This window comes from Calypte anna, chromosome 2 (assembly GCF_003957555.1).
Source record: "Calypte anna isolate BGI_N300 chromosome 2, bCalAnn1_v1.p, whole genome shotgun sequence".
NCBI classification, from domain to species: domain Eukaryota; kingdom Metazoa; phylum Chordata; class Aves; order Apodiformes; family Trochilidae; genus Calypte; species Calypte anna.
The window spans coordinates 85,652,018-85,668,716 of record NC_044245.1 but is presented as its reverse complement, the minus strand read 5'-3'; the positions used below and the strand labels follow the sequence as shown (position 1 = coordinate 85,668,716).

The following is a 16,699-nucleotide window of genomic DNA, read 5'->3' as shown; positions in this document are numbered from 1 at the left end:
GTGTATAGTCCTGGAGTTGGAGGGGAAGGAAATGAAATGATGAACTAGTATACAAAAAGGAAATTCACTTGCATTATGCTATGAATTTCTGGAAATGCATATACACTGGGTGTGTGATACATCATCTGGTGAAGGTATTGCACTGAAAATAGATTTCCTGAATATATGCTGCATTTGTTCAATTCTTTCAGCTTACCATTTTGATATACAATAAACTGTAGCTCCATAGTGAGACTTGGTGAATGTACTATGTGAAGACAGTTATTTTAACTAAAATATAATTCCTTTTGTCAACAAAATTTTTAAAGCACTGCTGTTGATGGAACTACCCTTCAGATGTATCCAGCCAAATTCAAGTAACTACTTTCCTGGTGGAAAATCACAAATAATTAAAAAAAAAGGAAAAAAATTATTTTAAAATTTTGAATCATACGAAGACACTTTCAGTTCCTTGCTCCTGCAGCATTTCACAAGAATCATTTGTCCTTGTTTGCGTACTTCAGTCTTTCTCAATGAAGATTTTCTTCTAATACTAGGCAATGGATCTGAGAACATTTCAATTGGTTTCAGATCAGGGTTTTAAAACTACTATCAATAGACTTTTATAAATGTTTCTGTGCTCTTTCACTCAAATTACATTAAAATAGCACATGTATGTGTTTTGCTTACATGTATACCTTTTGTTTTAAATATGTATCCTTATTAAAATGTACCACACTTTTCTTGCCAGTTCAAAAAAACCCAATCATTTCACATCCAAAAAGAAAGTCTCAAAATTGACTTGCAAATCTGTGATAAGGCAAATCTGTCAGCAAGCCAACTGGTTGCAGAGTAGCAGAATACATGAAACCTTCCTGGCAAGTCTCTGAACTGGAATATGGTCAATAGTGGCAATGCAGATTAACTGAAATTAACCTTTTAAGAGTGATGGAGCAGCTGAAAGATGTGAATGTTTGGAATTTGTAAAGAATCACTGAAAAACTTTCGTATACCATGAGGTCTGCAAGCTTTTTCTGTAATGATACTCATGCAACATGAAGAAGCTACATGGCCATCCTAGGCAGTCATTCTGTTCACAGCAAGGGTGAAAATTAACTATGCAAGTCAATCTGTATATAAATTTTTCTAAAAGGAAGCAAAAAGGTGTTGCTATAATTATCTTCCACTTATGTGGCTTCTGAATAGTAATAGTAATTCTAATTTTAATGGTGAGCTCTCAGAAAGAGGTGATAATGGAAGTGCTGGCACACCCAGTCTTCCCAGCCCTGCAGGTGTTACAATAAAAGGAGCTTTAAGAACTTCAAGAACAACACAAGGGTAAAACCTACAGATGTTTCCTTTAGTTGTTTGTAAAGGGCGAGGTATTGCTATAGTGCTATTGTTTCAGTTGTCCCTTTCTCTTGGGGTTTTACTCTGCTGTAGTTTGTCATCCTCGGTTCTCAGAATAGCAGAATTCCCTGGTAGGGCACACCAAAATGGGGAGGAGGGGTCTTTCTTTAAGACCTCTCATTTCTGTCCTCCTGAAAGAAGCGGAGAGTTAGACTTTTCAGGGCACGCAGTTTTATTATAAAGATCCCAAACAAATCAATCCATAGTGAATGAAATATTGAAATGGCATCATTTTAGATATCTTGTGGGGTAAATAAGAGAAATTACTTACAAGTTCAAAGTGTTTACTCATTAACTGCACCAATGGAAAGCTTAATCTCCTTGCAAGGAAGAGCGCTCTTTCTCAATGAAAAAGTTGAATGGCTGGTTTGGTGAGTGTTCTCCTTTATTGACTTAAAATGTGGTCCTTGTCATAAATTGTGAAGTGAGAAAGATAGGCTAGTGAAATGTGGATACCATATTGCAAAAAAAGGTTATCTGCTTAGTCATGTTTAAGGTACTTTGTATTATTGACTAATTAAATGCTAGAAATACTGTTTAAATGAGTTCCAGGCTAAAATTCTGCAGCTCTTGCATGCTGAGCTACCAAGGACTTTAGGAAGACACAGCTGCACTGTCCCTGATGAATTCTTTTAAGCACTGAATTTGGTCTCTTTCCAGGTCAACTTTTTGGTTAGCTTTTTTTACTTTAAAAGGTTACAGAGTGATTCAGTAACTCTTTCAGATCTGATATGTTTAAATTAATGCACAGTAATTTAAAAGATAAACCTTCAGTAAATATTGTGAAGAATTTATATCCTGCATTTAGGTCTCTAAATATATTGCTGAGATGATGAAAAATTTGTTCTATGTTTATACACAGTGGAAGCCCAAGTAATTTTTCACTGTCTTAAATGACCTCACTCGATTAGGAAGAATAATCAGGGAGATAAAATATTAAAATAGAGACATTGCATTTGTTTGCATCACAATTTTACAATGTGTAAATTTGGGGGAATTCTTTTGAAAGGGTTAACTTAACAGCAATATGATTTCTACATAGTATTTAGTAATAGCCCTGTAGCTTTACTGTGGCAAAACAGAAAAGATGTACAGTTTCTTTGTTCTTTGCTTTTCTTTCACAAGGAAATCAATTAGCTTGAACGAAAATAAATTCAATGGTTTTTTTTTATTTTTAGCATGACTTCCTAAGGAAATAAGGCTTATGTCATTGCTGCACTACCCGTCTGCCTTTGTTCCCAGCTGAGAACATGTGGATGACTGCAGTCAAATCTAATGGAGCAGAGTTTTCAAGGATAGAGAGTTTTTTACAAAGTTAATGGAAGTCAGGGACTAGGCAGAAAAAGCTCACAACTTCAACTGATCTCTCACTGAGCAATTACAGTGTGAGTTCAATGGTTTGGTGTTCTATTTAGATGTGGACTAGTTAGGCAGCATGTGAGTGCACATTCCTAAAGGATCTGCTGTGCACCATGGGCTCTCGGGGTAGAAATACTGTGAGGATTGCAAACAAAGAGAACTGAGGGTACTTGAAGGAGTATGGGGGTGAATGTCAGTGGCATCACAAGGGGGTGACGTGACTGCTGTGTAAAGAAAATTTCAGTGCTTAAAAAAAAAAATACACACAATAAAACACTTCAGAAATTCCTCGGAAATCAGGGTTCACCAACTCTGCCTTTGGAGGAAGAATTCATTTGTATTGTAGTTTACATATAAGGAAACTTATCTAGACTCATACTGCTGCTATATTTATGGTAGTTTTGGTGAAAATAGAACATAACTCTTAGTACTGAGGTTGTTCTAGAGAATGATAATTGAACATTTAACTGTATCCTATGAATTATCTACTGTAACTTGACACTTCAAGAACTCTACATCTAAACCAAACTATGTAATTCTTGTATTTTTCCAGGACTGACTTATATCAGTCCAAGATTTTTTGGTCACTAAGTTAAATTTGTAAAGCTATCTCATCTACCTTAAACTTTGTCTTCCAAACACTTTTTGCTAACCTTTACTTTCAGATTTCTCTTAGTATCATACCTGTTGTTTCAAAAGATGTAATATAATTCAACTCACTGCTTCAGGTTGTCACTGAAGCTACTCAATTACCTTGAAATTTTTGATGTCTTTTCTGTGCTAGATTGCCCTTATCTGTGTAATCACTTCTACTTTAGTTATTCTTTGTCTGAAAGTTCTCTGTCAGCAGCTGTTTTGTTATGAGAATGTGTGAAAAATTCATGTTTCTGAATCAGTCTGTGCTCATTTCTTATTACCTATATACATAAAGATTCTGCTATGTCTGACTTTTACAAAATACAGTTAATGTGATAACTGTAGTCGTTGTGATGCACATTTAAGACTTTTTAAAATAAGGTAGTATGTCTTGCTAAATAATTGATTTGGTAAACTCCTATATAGTTTAAGTTGTCATAGCAGATTTATGGTGTCTGTAGCTGAGCTAGTGCTAAAAGTGGAAGTGAGCAGTTAAAGCTGCCCTGGTATTTTTATTGAGTGCTTCATAAGTTCCATCAATACCTGATTCACACTTTCAGCACAGGATTAAGAGTTCATCAATATATTTTGTGAGCACATCTGTTTGCTTTTATGCAGGCTTTTTTTTTTTTTTTAATTAGAGTTTAGTTCTTGTTTTCCTGAAGATTTGACTTATGTTCATTTGTTTGTTTTGTGTTTTTCTTTGTTTTTTTTAATAGGTCTTCTGAACAAGAATCACCAAAGTGAGTTTTCTTTAAACTTTCTACTATGAAATCTTTAGCTTTAAGACATACAATAAAAATCACTAATTGTCACAGTTAAAAAAGACTTCTGAGATCACCGCATCCAACTGTCAACTCAAAAAACAAAAATTTTTTAAAAATAAACCACCATGCCCACTAGTGCATGCCCTGAAGTGCCTCATCCCACATAATTTTTAAATTCCTGCAGGAATGGTGATTCTACCACCTCCCTGAGCAGCCTGTTCCAGTGCCTGACTACTCTCTCTGTAAAGAAATTATTCCTAATACCTAGCCTAGAGCTTCCTGAAGAGATTTGTCAAAGTAGTGGTCTTGTGTGGTTAGAAGATAGAAATAAATATATAAACCAATAAAGAATTTAAAGATTTTTTTTTTTTAATACTTTATTTTGGATCAGAATGTGGGAGGTTTTAAGCCCTGATACCCCCTTAATCACTAATAGCAAAAAAGTTGTTAAGAACTTTAAAAAAAGTTTAACAATGCAAAAATCCACTCAACTCTTTATATAGTGCCAGAAATCATTACCTGAAATAATTTGTCGCACTTTTCTGATAGTGTAGATTTTTTTACATATAGTGGGAAATACTTATGAACTGTAATCTCAACTTGCAAATGCAATTTTTTTTTTTTTTTTTGCTAAATTGCTGTGCTCTGAAAAACTTACTATTACACATGTACGTATACAGTGTTCTTGATTGTTTAACACTGGTCTCAAGGGAATCATGAAAAATCTTGAAAGCTATCAGACAAAGACAAAAGTTTGGCAGTATAGTTCCTTTAAGTGTTATTATAGTTAGCTACTTCAAAGTATTTTCAAATTATTGAGAGAGCCAAGTGAATGATATCTCCCAATCACTGAAAAATATTTCCTGTAATCCTTGAAAATTCTGCAAATGTCACACAAAGCGTTGCATTCCCATTCTCAAGTACCCATAGTATAACTGAACATCAGAAATATTATAGCAATCACTATGTGTGCCTGGTGGCACCTTTCAGAAGGTTTACATTTGTTTTAGCCATATTTCTACCAGCTGAGAAATAAGTGTTTGCATTATTAAAATCTGTTGCAATGCACATCCTGTGTGTTAAAAGCCTAAGCTACATTCCTCTATAGTGTAGTGTTACTACTTCATGGTTTAGAAAAGCTCACAAATACTGGTACCAGAGCACAGGTTAAGGTTTGAATTTATGAATTTCAGTTTACTCAAGTATATTTCTGCTACCTTAAACCTGTCAAAATTTGATGTTGCTTTTAGGGACAGACTGCAGTAAACAACTAGCAGCCCATGTACTTCCAAGGATCAAATATACTTCATTGCAGTGCTGGGTTGTCATTAGCAATGCAGTGTTCTTGCAAGATGTAAAGCCACTGAGTGTGGAGTCTTGTAAGTGAAGGATCTGTCTGTAGTGGGTTAGTAAAAATAGCCAGGACTCAGTTTTGCCATGCATGGCACTGTTTTGTTAGTGACATGAAACAGTGTTTAAGTTGCATCCGAGTTTTCCCCCAGACAGGTTTTCACAAAGTACTCTGTGGTAGTTATAAAGATGAGCACTTGTTCTGAGAGTTTGATCCAATTAAAGAAGGGGCATAGCTGTGTTATATTTGCTGAGCATTTCATCCTCCTCAGAAGAGGACATGCATCTAAATGAATGTTTAAAGGGTACTGGAGCATGAGCAGGCAATTTGGTGAATTCTGAGATTTGAGGTGTTCTCTTACTTACCCATTTTTGTTACTGTTGAATTGTAAGGTTCTTGACTCACTAGGCCAGGTCTTCACCTCCATTTACATCTGAAGTGTTCTTTGTGGTTATAGCTACCTCCACAGCAGAATATATTAACTGTTATTAAACCTTTCATTCTCACTTCATCTCCTGAAAATTTATCATGGCTTTTCTGCAAAGCACTTTCTCTCAGAGGAGTAAGGTTGAGATTGCACTTGTAAGAGGGAGGAATGAAAAAGAAATGGTTTTGAGAATGAGAGCGGAACCATGGAAAAATGTTTTCATGGGTAGCATTGGCAACTGAAGTGCATTTTCCCTGGGGTTCAGCCCTATGTGTTACAGAAATTACCTGTACCACTGCAACAGTATCTTTCACTGTTAACATACAAATATTTTCCTGAAATTTTTTTTGCTACTCTAGCTTTCTTTTGTCCATTTTTCTGGATGTCCACCAATCAAATAATGGGCTTAGATTGTACTTGAATCCTGTTACTCTGCACATCAAGAAACAGTGTTAAATCTAAAGTTGGCTTTTTCTTTTAACTGGGCAGTACATTTGAATGTTTTATAAGTTAATTTAAAAAACTGAATAATTATACCTTTGTAATGTTTGTTTATACTTTTTTAAATGAAGGAATTTGTTGGGAAACAGTCCAACGCGGAGTTCTCTCACCCATACCTCACCTAAAGCCTTGGCACAGTCTCCAAATGGAGTTGGCAACATTTCTGGCCCTTACCCATTGGAAGGTGTTGATAAACAGTTTTTAGAAACATATGATAATGTTACAAAAAGTAGCTCGACAGAAGATTCCGGTCAGTACTACTGTGATAAGGTATGTTCAATTGCTTCCTTATATAGTCAAAACTGGTACTAAATGTAGCTTTGAACTCTAGATTAAGAACATAGAAAAAGTGGTCTTATATTCCAGAATGAGAATATTTTATGCAGTAATAAGAATAAATCTTGTGTCACCACTCAGATTTATCCAAGATTGTGGATATGGTATGATAGACAGCCCTGCCAACTACTCTGATTTCCATAGTTTCCAGGTTTTCAGAAGCATTTCCAGGGAAAGTTTGTTGTGGAATGGGAATATTTAAGTGAATAAACCCAATTCCTCCATGGAAAGATCAGATAAATCAAGCTGCTGTGTGTCTTATCAGGAGGCACAACTCTGCTTTATCCTAGGCATCTCCTCTTTAGGCAAAATCAAAGGATTTCTGCACTGGTTAGAGAGCAGCTGCTCCCTGCTAGCATTATGGTAGTGGATCATTCCTCCCCTTTCTCCAGCCTCCTCCAGCGTGGTGCTGAACAGCTTTCTAATCTATGGGGCCTGTAGGTACTGCCAACTTTTAAGCTTTCTGGCTTGTGGATCTCGTGCAGAAGATACTAATGCACTTACTTACAGGAGAAAAATTGGGGAAAAAGTAGTCGCTTCACAGCCCTTAGAGTAGAATTGATTCAAATGTGCTGTACCTTAATTTTGGTTTGGGTTTTTTTTTTCCTTTTAAGTCACCTTTAGCAAAGACAACATACTGAAAATTCTAATAGGAGCTATCAATTGAAAGAGCTAAGATGACAGCAATGAATTTAGGACAGAGCAAGCAAAGACTGTATTTACTGTTATGTGTGTTGCAGGTTTTACAATTTAATCATAAATATATATTGTATCTTAGCTGTCTCTTACTTTAAGTGTGGGTTTACGTATTCTTGCCCAGCACATCTCGATTTGGTTGCACTATTTTATAATTTGCTGCCATTTGCTTTTTAAAATATGGAAAGTTTTGTTTTATGGTTTCTTCCCCCTTTACTTTGCAGAATGATCTAATTGAGGGAGATTTGCTTCTGGTGCGCATCATACCAGATGAAGATGGGAAGTTTGGGTTTAATCTAAAGGTAAAACAGCAGACTTTTAGTTCTTTTTGAGTGCTTTTTAGAGTTACTGTGCTGCACTACAGTTGTTAGGAACTTTGATCCTACTTGATCCTTTATAGATTGGTCACATTGAAGAACACTGTCCACTTTGCAAGTTCCAGTGTTGAATAAGACTTGCTTGAAGGGTAGGGTTAATAAATGCTGCATTTGATCTGTTTAATGACTTTTAAAATATATGGGTAAGCAAAGACAATGAGTCTAGTTTACTGGATATTGGTAGACTACTTATCACCCTCCCCTCTATTTGCTGATGAAAATCCAATCTTGCCTTACTTGTCCAGAATGGCAGAGCATAAAGTTTATATAAAAACAAAAATAAGTTGTTACCTATTTTAAATGCTGCTTACACTTCTTATGATGATATATTTATTGTTTTTATTTACTTGACATTCCTCTAGGGTGGTATAGATCAAAAAATGCCGTTAGTGGTATCAAGAATAACTCCAGGATCACCCGTAAGTAAATTCTTAAGACTTTTAATCCTTTCCTTTGTTACTCCCTCCATCACTCAAGAGTTTCACACGCATAAGAATTTTGAAGCCAATGACCAGTATGAGATAGCAGCTGAGCTGTTCTCTGTAGAAATCAATTCAACCAGTGGTTTCTTAACTATAGATCCAGAAGAAAGTATCTGTGTTTCCTCAGTCAGCTCCAAAAGTGCATTTTGAACTGGACAATGTTTGATGAGGGGCGAGATCAATGACTGAAGGTATGGAACAGTGTTCATTAAAGAAGTGAGTAGTCTGGGCCCCTGCAGCCTAGAAAAAAGAACTAGTTTAAGGGAAACTTGGTAGACATCTGCAAGATTAGGAGCACTGTGAGCAGCCATTTACAGTAGAACAATTGTGGGCTACCAGATTAATTTAGTGAAAGTCAGGTTCTTCATGCTTAATGAAGTAGTTCTTTATGGATAATATAGTAGGCCTGTAAAACTCCTTGACAAAGGATGCTTTGGTTAAAGTAACTTTGTGAGTGATCAGTAGAGGACAAATAATTGAGATAAAAATATGCTGACAGTTACTGAATAGACAAACCACAATAGGCTGAGGAAATCTTTAGGGCTAAAAATATTTATAGAATAGGAGACTACTTGGCAGGGGACAAAAGGCACAGAATATATTTGCTCCTTTTTTTTTTGCCATGATTTTTGCTTATGGAAACATTTAGGGGTTAAGTGGAATGTTCATCAGTATCATACATTGTGACATAATAATAGTAATATGACATCCTGGTAATTTTTTCTAAATAATTAGTACATAAATTTGTGAAAATATATGTTATCTTATGTCACTTTTTTTTTCCTTCCCCTCCTTCTAAAGTGTATTTCCCAACTCTCAAAAAAAATTCAGTGCAAACTTGATAGAAAATTGCTGACTTAATCCTAAAAATGTCATGTACTCTGCATCTTTTATTCTTTTGAAATTTAATAAGCTGTCACAGAGCTGATAGATAAATGTCATGATGGAAATTGTACTAAAACATATTGCTTGAAAAGTTGGTTTTGTAACATTTGTGGCTTGACTTATGCAGTGCATAACATTCTTTTAAACTAAAAAAAATATTTAAATAATAGAGTAGTAGGAAGTTATCATTATAACTTAAATTCACAAACTAAAAATAACACGTCCTTAAAATATTTCATGGTCAACCTAGCAAAAATCTTTCGAGTGATCTGAGGTACTGAAGTTAATGTAGGGCAAACAGTCTCAATCAAAAATTAAAAGATGCTACTCCAGAAGTAGTGGTTTCCTTTTTGATTCAGATTGTTGTCTGGGAAGTATTGTTCTGTTTTCTTTTTCTCTAGGATTGGAAAAGACTGGATTTGTAACTTATGTGCTTCATTTACCTATCTTCAGTTGCATAAGCATAGGTGGAAATGATCGGTTTCCTCTTTAGTCTAGTAAGCCCCCAACAGAGCAAGTTATCAAGTAATAATTGGGGACAGTTATTCAATGCAATAAACTCAACAGCAATGTTGTAGAAGTCACATCATGTTATAACAAGAATAAAAAAATACACTCATTTTTCAGAGCACAGAAGTATTAGCATTGTTTATACTGATTATTATATAAAAATAAATTTCCCTGTTCTTGACTGCTTAATGAAATGTAGTTTATATATGAAAGTTCAAATTGGGCAGCCTATGGAATGCATTTTTGTATGATTTTAGCTCAACGATGCCTTTCCTTCATTGCATTTGCTACTATTTTCAGTTGCTCTAGATTTACACATTACCCTTTGTATTGTACTCAGGGATGCTGTTTAATAATATCATTTGCAAAGATTATTTCTCAGATTTGTAGGTCACTTTTTCTAGCTTTCTTACAAAAGATCTGTATTTTTGTGGAGGAGGGGAAGCAATCTACTCTGCAAAATTAGGCAGTATTTTCCCTTTCACATCCTATAGTTCTTTTAAAAAAACATTAAATATGAAGAACGACTTACTACATTTGGTATTTTTTTAACTAAAGTTCTATACTGATCTTTTTTTTCACGAATTATATTAATGTCCTAGGAGTGCTAAAGCAGTCATTATGGTTTTATTTAATAGAGCTTCTCATTGAAAAATAGCACATGTGCTTCTTGGAGCAATAGCAAGGTGATTATCATAAAATGAAACATGAGGTGTGTCAATAGAACAGGAAGTCTTTGCCATAATTAATTGTCTGGAAAAGCTTAGTATCTGAAAAATCTACAAATTATGCTTACAAGGAAGGAATTAATTTTCCTTCAAGATACATTTTTATATAGTCAGATGATTTAAGTAGGAGAGCTGAGATATTAATATGTTACACAATGAACAAAGTTGCTTTGAGCAAAGGTATTAATCTCCTTGTGCAATAAAGAATAATAGCCAGCAACCAGCCAAGAAAGATAAATTGTAGACAAATATAGGAGATCAAAAACCATTCTCTCCATATTCTTGTTGACTTCTTGACTCTCCTAGACTGACCTGATATGGTCTTTATATCACTTATCCTTTCAAATAATTATATTTCAGAGAGAATAATTTGCATCTCACACAACACTATTTTAGAGTGATTATATTAATCAGTCAAGCACAGTCACATTCTTCACTTTTGCCTTTGTAAATTGTACAAAATATTGCAAGGAAGTTTTTGAGCAGCTGTGAACACCTAGCAAAGTTAGTGTTGAATACCATGGCTGTTTCTAACTCTAATTATTTTTCTGTTTACATGTGCCTTTTTTTATTGATCCTTGTCAAACTTCCCTGTCCTCGATTCTTCTCTTGCCTTATTCATTCCTTTTTTTTTTTTTTTAATTTTAAGCAGCTTTTCTTTGGATTTTTTTTTCTTGCATGCATCTTTCTTTTTTCTCTTTTGTTTTTAGTTTTTATCAATTGTGTGGCACTCATGCATGTCTGAAGTTTCCTTTACCTTTATTCTCTAATGCAAGTGTCTCCCTGTTAATTAACAGTTTATTGTTTTCTTCATATACTTGCCTCCTTTTTCCTTTTTTTTTTGGGGGGGGGGGGTGGGGGGGAGGGCTTCTTCTCCTTTCCATCTCTTCCTATATTTTTACTTGTTAATGACTTGTTAATGTTGTACCTCACTGGTAAATTTACTTTAGGAAACATCAGTTTAAGGCATAACTGGGACTGGATCTAGTTAGAACATCTTGTTCAAAATTGGGGTATTAATGTTTTTTTTCATAGGTTTAATAGGTCTAGTAACATAGGTCTAATAAAGTTCAAGTAACATGTGCTAGCATTCAGGAAATACAGGGAATAACTGTGAGTAGAGAATAACACTAAAGGTCTATGTCTCTTTCATATAACAAATGAAATTGAGTTTATATCTAAGTGTATCACTCTTGTGTCTCTGGGTACTTCCTAGACAAAGATTATGATAGCAATGAAAATAAAAAAGTGTACAGTTTTTCACACTTAGAAGCTGTGGAATCTTGCATATTCATATTATAGAATCACAGAAGGTTGAACGGGACCTGGAGATCACCTTGTCCAAACCCCCTGCCCAAGGGTCACCTAGAACCAGTTTTCCAGGTCCATGTCCAGATAGCTTTTAATGTTGCAAGGTGAGAGACTCCATAAAATTTCTGAGCAACCTACTCTAGTGTTCAGTCACCCTTCACCATAAAAAAATATTTCCAGATATTCAGATGGAGCCTCCTGCATTTTGTTTTGTGCCCATTGCTGTTTGTCCTCTCACTGGGTGCCATTGAAGAGAGCCTGGCTCCATCTTCTCTACACCTTCCCTATAAGTATTTATATACATTGACAAGATCCCCCTTGAAATTTCTCTTCTCTAGGCTACTCCCAGCTCTCTTAACCTTCCCTCATACAAGAGCTGCTTTAGTATGAATTGCTTTTCACTGGGCTTAAAGCTAAGCATACTAAGGAGTGGGGCAAAAAAAGAGTCAAAGCCAGTTTTTTTAAAAGTCATTTAATCTACATTTTATATCAACTGCATGTCATAAAGTAGGTTTTCAAATGACATGGGGAAAACATGGTTTAGTATTCTCTGCAGCACAAGTAACAAAAGAATTTGTCATAGTGGATTGACAGGAAGCTGAACATGAGCCAGCAGTGTGCCCAGGTAGCCAAGAAGGCCAATGGCATCCTGGCCTGTATCAGGAACAGTGTGGCCAGCAGGTCCGGGGAAGGGATTCTGCCCCTGTACTCAGCACTGGTGAGGCCACACCTCGAGTCCTGTGTCCAGTTCTGGGCCCCTCAGTTCAGGAAGGAGATTGAGGTGCTGGAGCAGGTCCAAAGGAGGGCAACCAAGCTGGTGAAGGGACTTCAGCACAAGTCCTATGAGGAGAGGCTGAGGGAGCTGGGGCTGCTCAGTCTGGAGAAGAGGAGGCTCAGGGGAGACCTCATCACTCTCTACAACTCCCTGAAAGGAGGGTGTAGCCATGGGGGGGTTGGTCTCTTTTCCCAGGCAACTCTCAGCAAGACAAGAGGGCATGGTCTTAAGTTGTGCCAGGGGAGGTTTAGGTTGGACATTAGAAAGAATTTCTTTACGGAGAGGGTGATGAGGCATTGGAATGGGCTGCCCAGGGAAGTAGTGGATTCTCCATCCCTGGAGATATTTCAAAAGAGACTGGATGTGGCACTCAGTGCCATGGTCTGGTAACCGCGGCGGTAGTGGATCAAGGGTTGGACTTGATGATCTCTGAGGTCCCTTCCAACCCAGCCAATTCTATGATTCTATGAAGTGCAGGGTACTTGAGCATCATAAGTTGAGTGCTTACCTGCATCTTGTTCAAAGTTGCAGTAAATGAAGTGAGGAAGAATGTTCTCTGTACTTATTATTTGATATCCACCAAACATGAATCTCATAAATAACAAAAATCTGAAATGTGCACAAATTTCTTTAAATTTTAAAACATGCATGCCTCGTGAATGTCAAGTTTCTTATATTTATCAGAATCATGTTTGGACTTCTCTGTACCCACTGCATAAAAACTGGAACAAGTTATATGTGCCCAAAACTTTTTTCCCAGAAATTCTATTTCAAATGGCTGTAACCAGTGATTGTTGAGGCTTAGAGTCTGAAATTTGTCTCTTTAAGAGCAATCTGATGATGGCTGTTTGAATACAGATTCTTTTATAGTTATCAGTATTCTGTTTGAACAGTTTCTAATCTTCATTGAGAGGCTTTGAAGCAAGAAGGCTTTAGATCTGAATCCTTTGCTAGAACTTCTAATATGGAAGATGAAACCTCATCAGAACTCTGAAGACTTTGCTGACATGATGAATTTAATATCCTGCTGTGTTCCTGCTTACATGACTGAATGCAATGACATTAATATGTTTCTTTGGTCTTGAAACAGGCTGATAAATGCATTCCAAAACTGAATGAAGGTGATCAGATAGTATTAATTAATGGCCGAGATATCTCAGAGCACACGCATGACCAGGTGGTCATGTTCATAAAAGCCAGCAGAGAATCTCACACAAGAGAGCTTGCACTTTTGGTCAGGAGGAAAGGTAACTGGGTTAATTTATTCACTTTTAATGTTTTCTTTTGAGACTGTTGCTCTTATGCTTGGTGGTAGGTCCTCTTCTGTTTACATATATGTGCTCTCTCAGTCCTCTGGGAATAGGTCTATGCTAAAAAATAGATTTGCCTGTATTTGAATTAGTAGCTCAAGTACAGTTTCTTACCAGTGTAATCAAGAATCAGTCAAGTTAGAATTTCTTCTTATTTTTTTAAGTCCAAAAATCTATAAGAACAAGAAGTCCTTTGCAAAATGTTGGGGTTTTTTGGTAAACATAGCATAATTGCATTAATCCTTAGTTGCAGGTTTACAAGGATCCATGGACCATTCCCCATCAGAATTATAAAATGGAAAAAGTCAAATAAGCTTCTTTGATTTATTTTTTTTTCCTTTTCATTTTTTTGCAATAGACATTTTGTAACACTACTGAGCTTGACCTGTGCTGGCAACTTGCTAAACTGCTGCCAGCAAACAGGAGACAATCTCTGAAGTATGCTGGGTCACAAACCTGTATATTTAAAATATTGGGGAACATACCCAGCTGGGGTTTGCTTGCTAGGTATTTGCAGATCCCAAGAGCTTTCTGATAACCCGAAACTTCTACTTTATTATTTACTTTTCTTAAAAGCTATGGTAAGACCTTAATGTGCCCAATAATGGAAAGGCTTTGTGCAGAGTTCCTGGATACATTAAAATTTCTGATATTTCTTGAAGACAGTAGAGCTCTTTGTCTAGTTTTCCCTGAACAGTCCTGCTGCTATTGCAGGCCTTTCCACTGGCACTATGTAGTATTTTGTCTTCTCTTAACTTTTCCAGTCCACTTCCTACTTGCAGGGAAGCTAAGTCTGCTCTTAACTAAAGAACCTGTGGACCCATGGCAGTCCTTTGTATAGGCATGAGTATGAGCAGCTCCCCATTTTCTGAAATTTATCAGGTATGAGCCAGTTCTGATCATTGCAGAGAATAACTGCAGATGGACACATTCAATGCTACAATAGTTTTTAAAGAGACAGAATTGCTGTTAGATTAATTCATTTCAAAGAGACAGAATTGCTGTTAGATTAATTCATTAATATTTGTCATGTTCTTCAACATGTTGACACAGAATGCCATAAAGAACTGACTTTTTTTTTTTTTTTTTGTAATTTATTAAGTTGTTTCCTTCAAAGTTAAGTTAGCATAAGAAATTGCAAAATTCAATGAAGTTGTTTCTCTAATGGCAAGGAAGTACTATGTTTGTGTTCGTCCAAAGATATATAAGCATCTTATAGATATATTACATTAATTATGCTCTAAACTTTTTTAGGCAACTCTGTTGTTTTTTACCATGGTGGATGTTGTGATTCATTTGCCTATTCAGCAGTTCATTCTGTAGGACAAGATTGTGGCTATAATCTCCTTGTGCTTGGAAGTCAAGATACTTGCCTTCATAGATAAGCACCTTGAGGAGTTTAATTTTCTGAAGGGTTGTAAGGACATTTTAGTCTTGGTCATTTCTACAGTAATATAATACATAAAGAAACATAGTGCTGCTGTTTGCTTTCCTGAGGTCTTGTCTTTGCAAACTCTTGTTCTTAGAAGCTGGTGATTTTTAATGTGTTGCAAACACTTTAGTGCAGTATGTAATGGACTTTAATTTTCAATACATCTTTCAGTAGTTAAGCAGTTTGTGGAACCTAAATCAGAAGATGAAGCTGATTCCCACAACCTTCCAGAATCTCTCATTCCTATCTGTTCTGAATATGGTGGTGATACACTGGAGGAGTCTATGGAGCAGCTCAGGAAGGGGCTGGAAAGTGGGACTGTCCTTATCCAGTTCGAGGTAGGTAATACTCAACTCTCAAATGCCATTAACAGGCCAGTAAACTGTGACCAGAAAATAATGTAAAAGCTTAATTGATTGGAAATCTTATTGCTCCCGTTCAGTTTTTTCTCAAGAGATCAGGCATGTGACTTGCCCATCTTTTTCATTCTTCACTACTTAGGAAAGGGAAAACTGAGTTATCAGTCTTAAGTTTCGGTCTTATATAAAACATCTGCTGAGAAAAATGTGTTTGAAGTAACACATTTCTGTGTCAAGTACCCAAGCCTCACTAAAGTAGTTTGTTGTTGTTGAGTATCACAGTAGGGTTTTGACAGAGGTCAGCCTTGTACTGGGTGGGTCTTTTTTTCCATGCTGTTCAGTGACATTTCTAACACATTTTTATACCTTAGTTAGGGTTACAAATTCTCACATGCTGCCTTCTTTCATGGACTAACAGGACCAACTTGGCCATTCCTCATCTTCTTCTCTTAGAGGGTGATATGGAAATGTTGCATTGTTAGTTTCTATTTGCAGGAGACTTGTAAAGTCCAATTCTGTGGTGTTTCTTCCTGGTGATCTAAAACACTGATGGTTACTTCTTGGGCAGATTACTTGATAGACAATATTCCCCTGTATATAGGATGAGCCTTGGAAAAATTGCTATATAGATTAATGTATTAATGTTTTTCATGTTCAACATGCTAGCAAGTGATGTCATAGAAAACTGACTAATAAAATGTTCTATAGATTATTAAATTCAGTGTTAGTAAAAGAAAATCCAAAAGATAATTCAGATGTTAATTTAATGGTAAGAGAGAACAGCATATATATTTTCGTACTTGTTTTGCTATTGTGGATCCAAACATTTTCAGTAACTTTGGAGAAACCTTGGGTATTACAATTTAGAAATTTTATATTGAACAGTTCTGGGGTAACCCTTTCTGATGCTGGCAACTCAATGGAACAAGACAGTTTTTCCCTTCCCTGTTGTTTCAAATGCTGTAACATTTCATGGTGGTAGCTGAAGACTTTTGGCATTGGTTATTGCATAACCACTCCTTTTATGAGGTTTGTTTCCAAGATTTCTTGGAGTTAAGATTCCCCTTT

General features: G+C 36.0%; 1 protein-coding gene across 1 annotated transcript in view; it reads left to right on the top strand.

The window, feature by feature from the left end:
- PTPN3 (protein tyrosine phosphatase non-receptor type 3) overlaps positions 1-16,699 on the top strand; it is a 127,484-nt gene that overhangs the window by 92,245 nt on the left and 18,540 nt on the right. The window contains exons 15-20 of the mRNA XM_030445028.1: positions 4,104-4,127; positions 6,502-6,700; positions 7,687-7,764; positions 8,202-8,258; positions 13,621-13,777; positions 15,444-15,610. Of these exons, the coding sequence (XP_030300888.1) occupies positions 4,104-4,127; positions 6,502-6,700; positions 7,687-7,764; positions 8,202-8,258; positions 13,621-13,777; positions 15,444-15,610 (682 nt within the window). The remainder of the gene's footprint in view (positions 1-4,103; positions 4,128-6,501; positions 6,701-7,686; positions 7,765-8,201; positions 8,259-13,620; positions 13,778-15,443; positions 15,611-16,699) is intronic.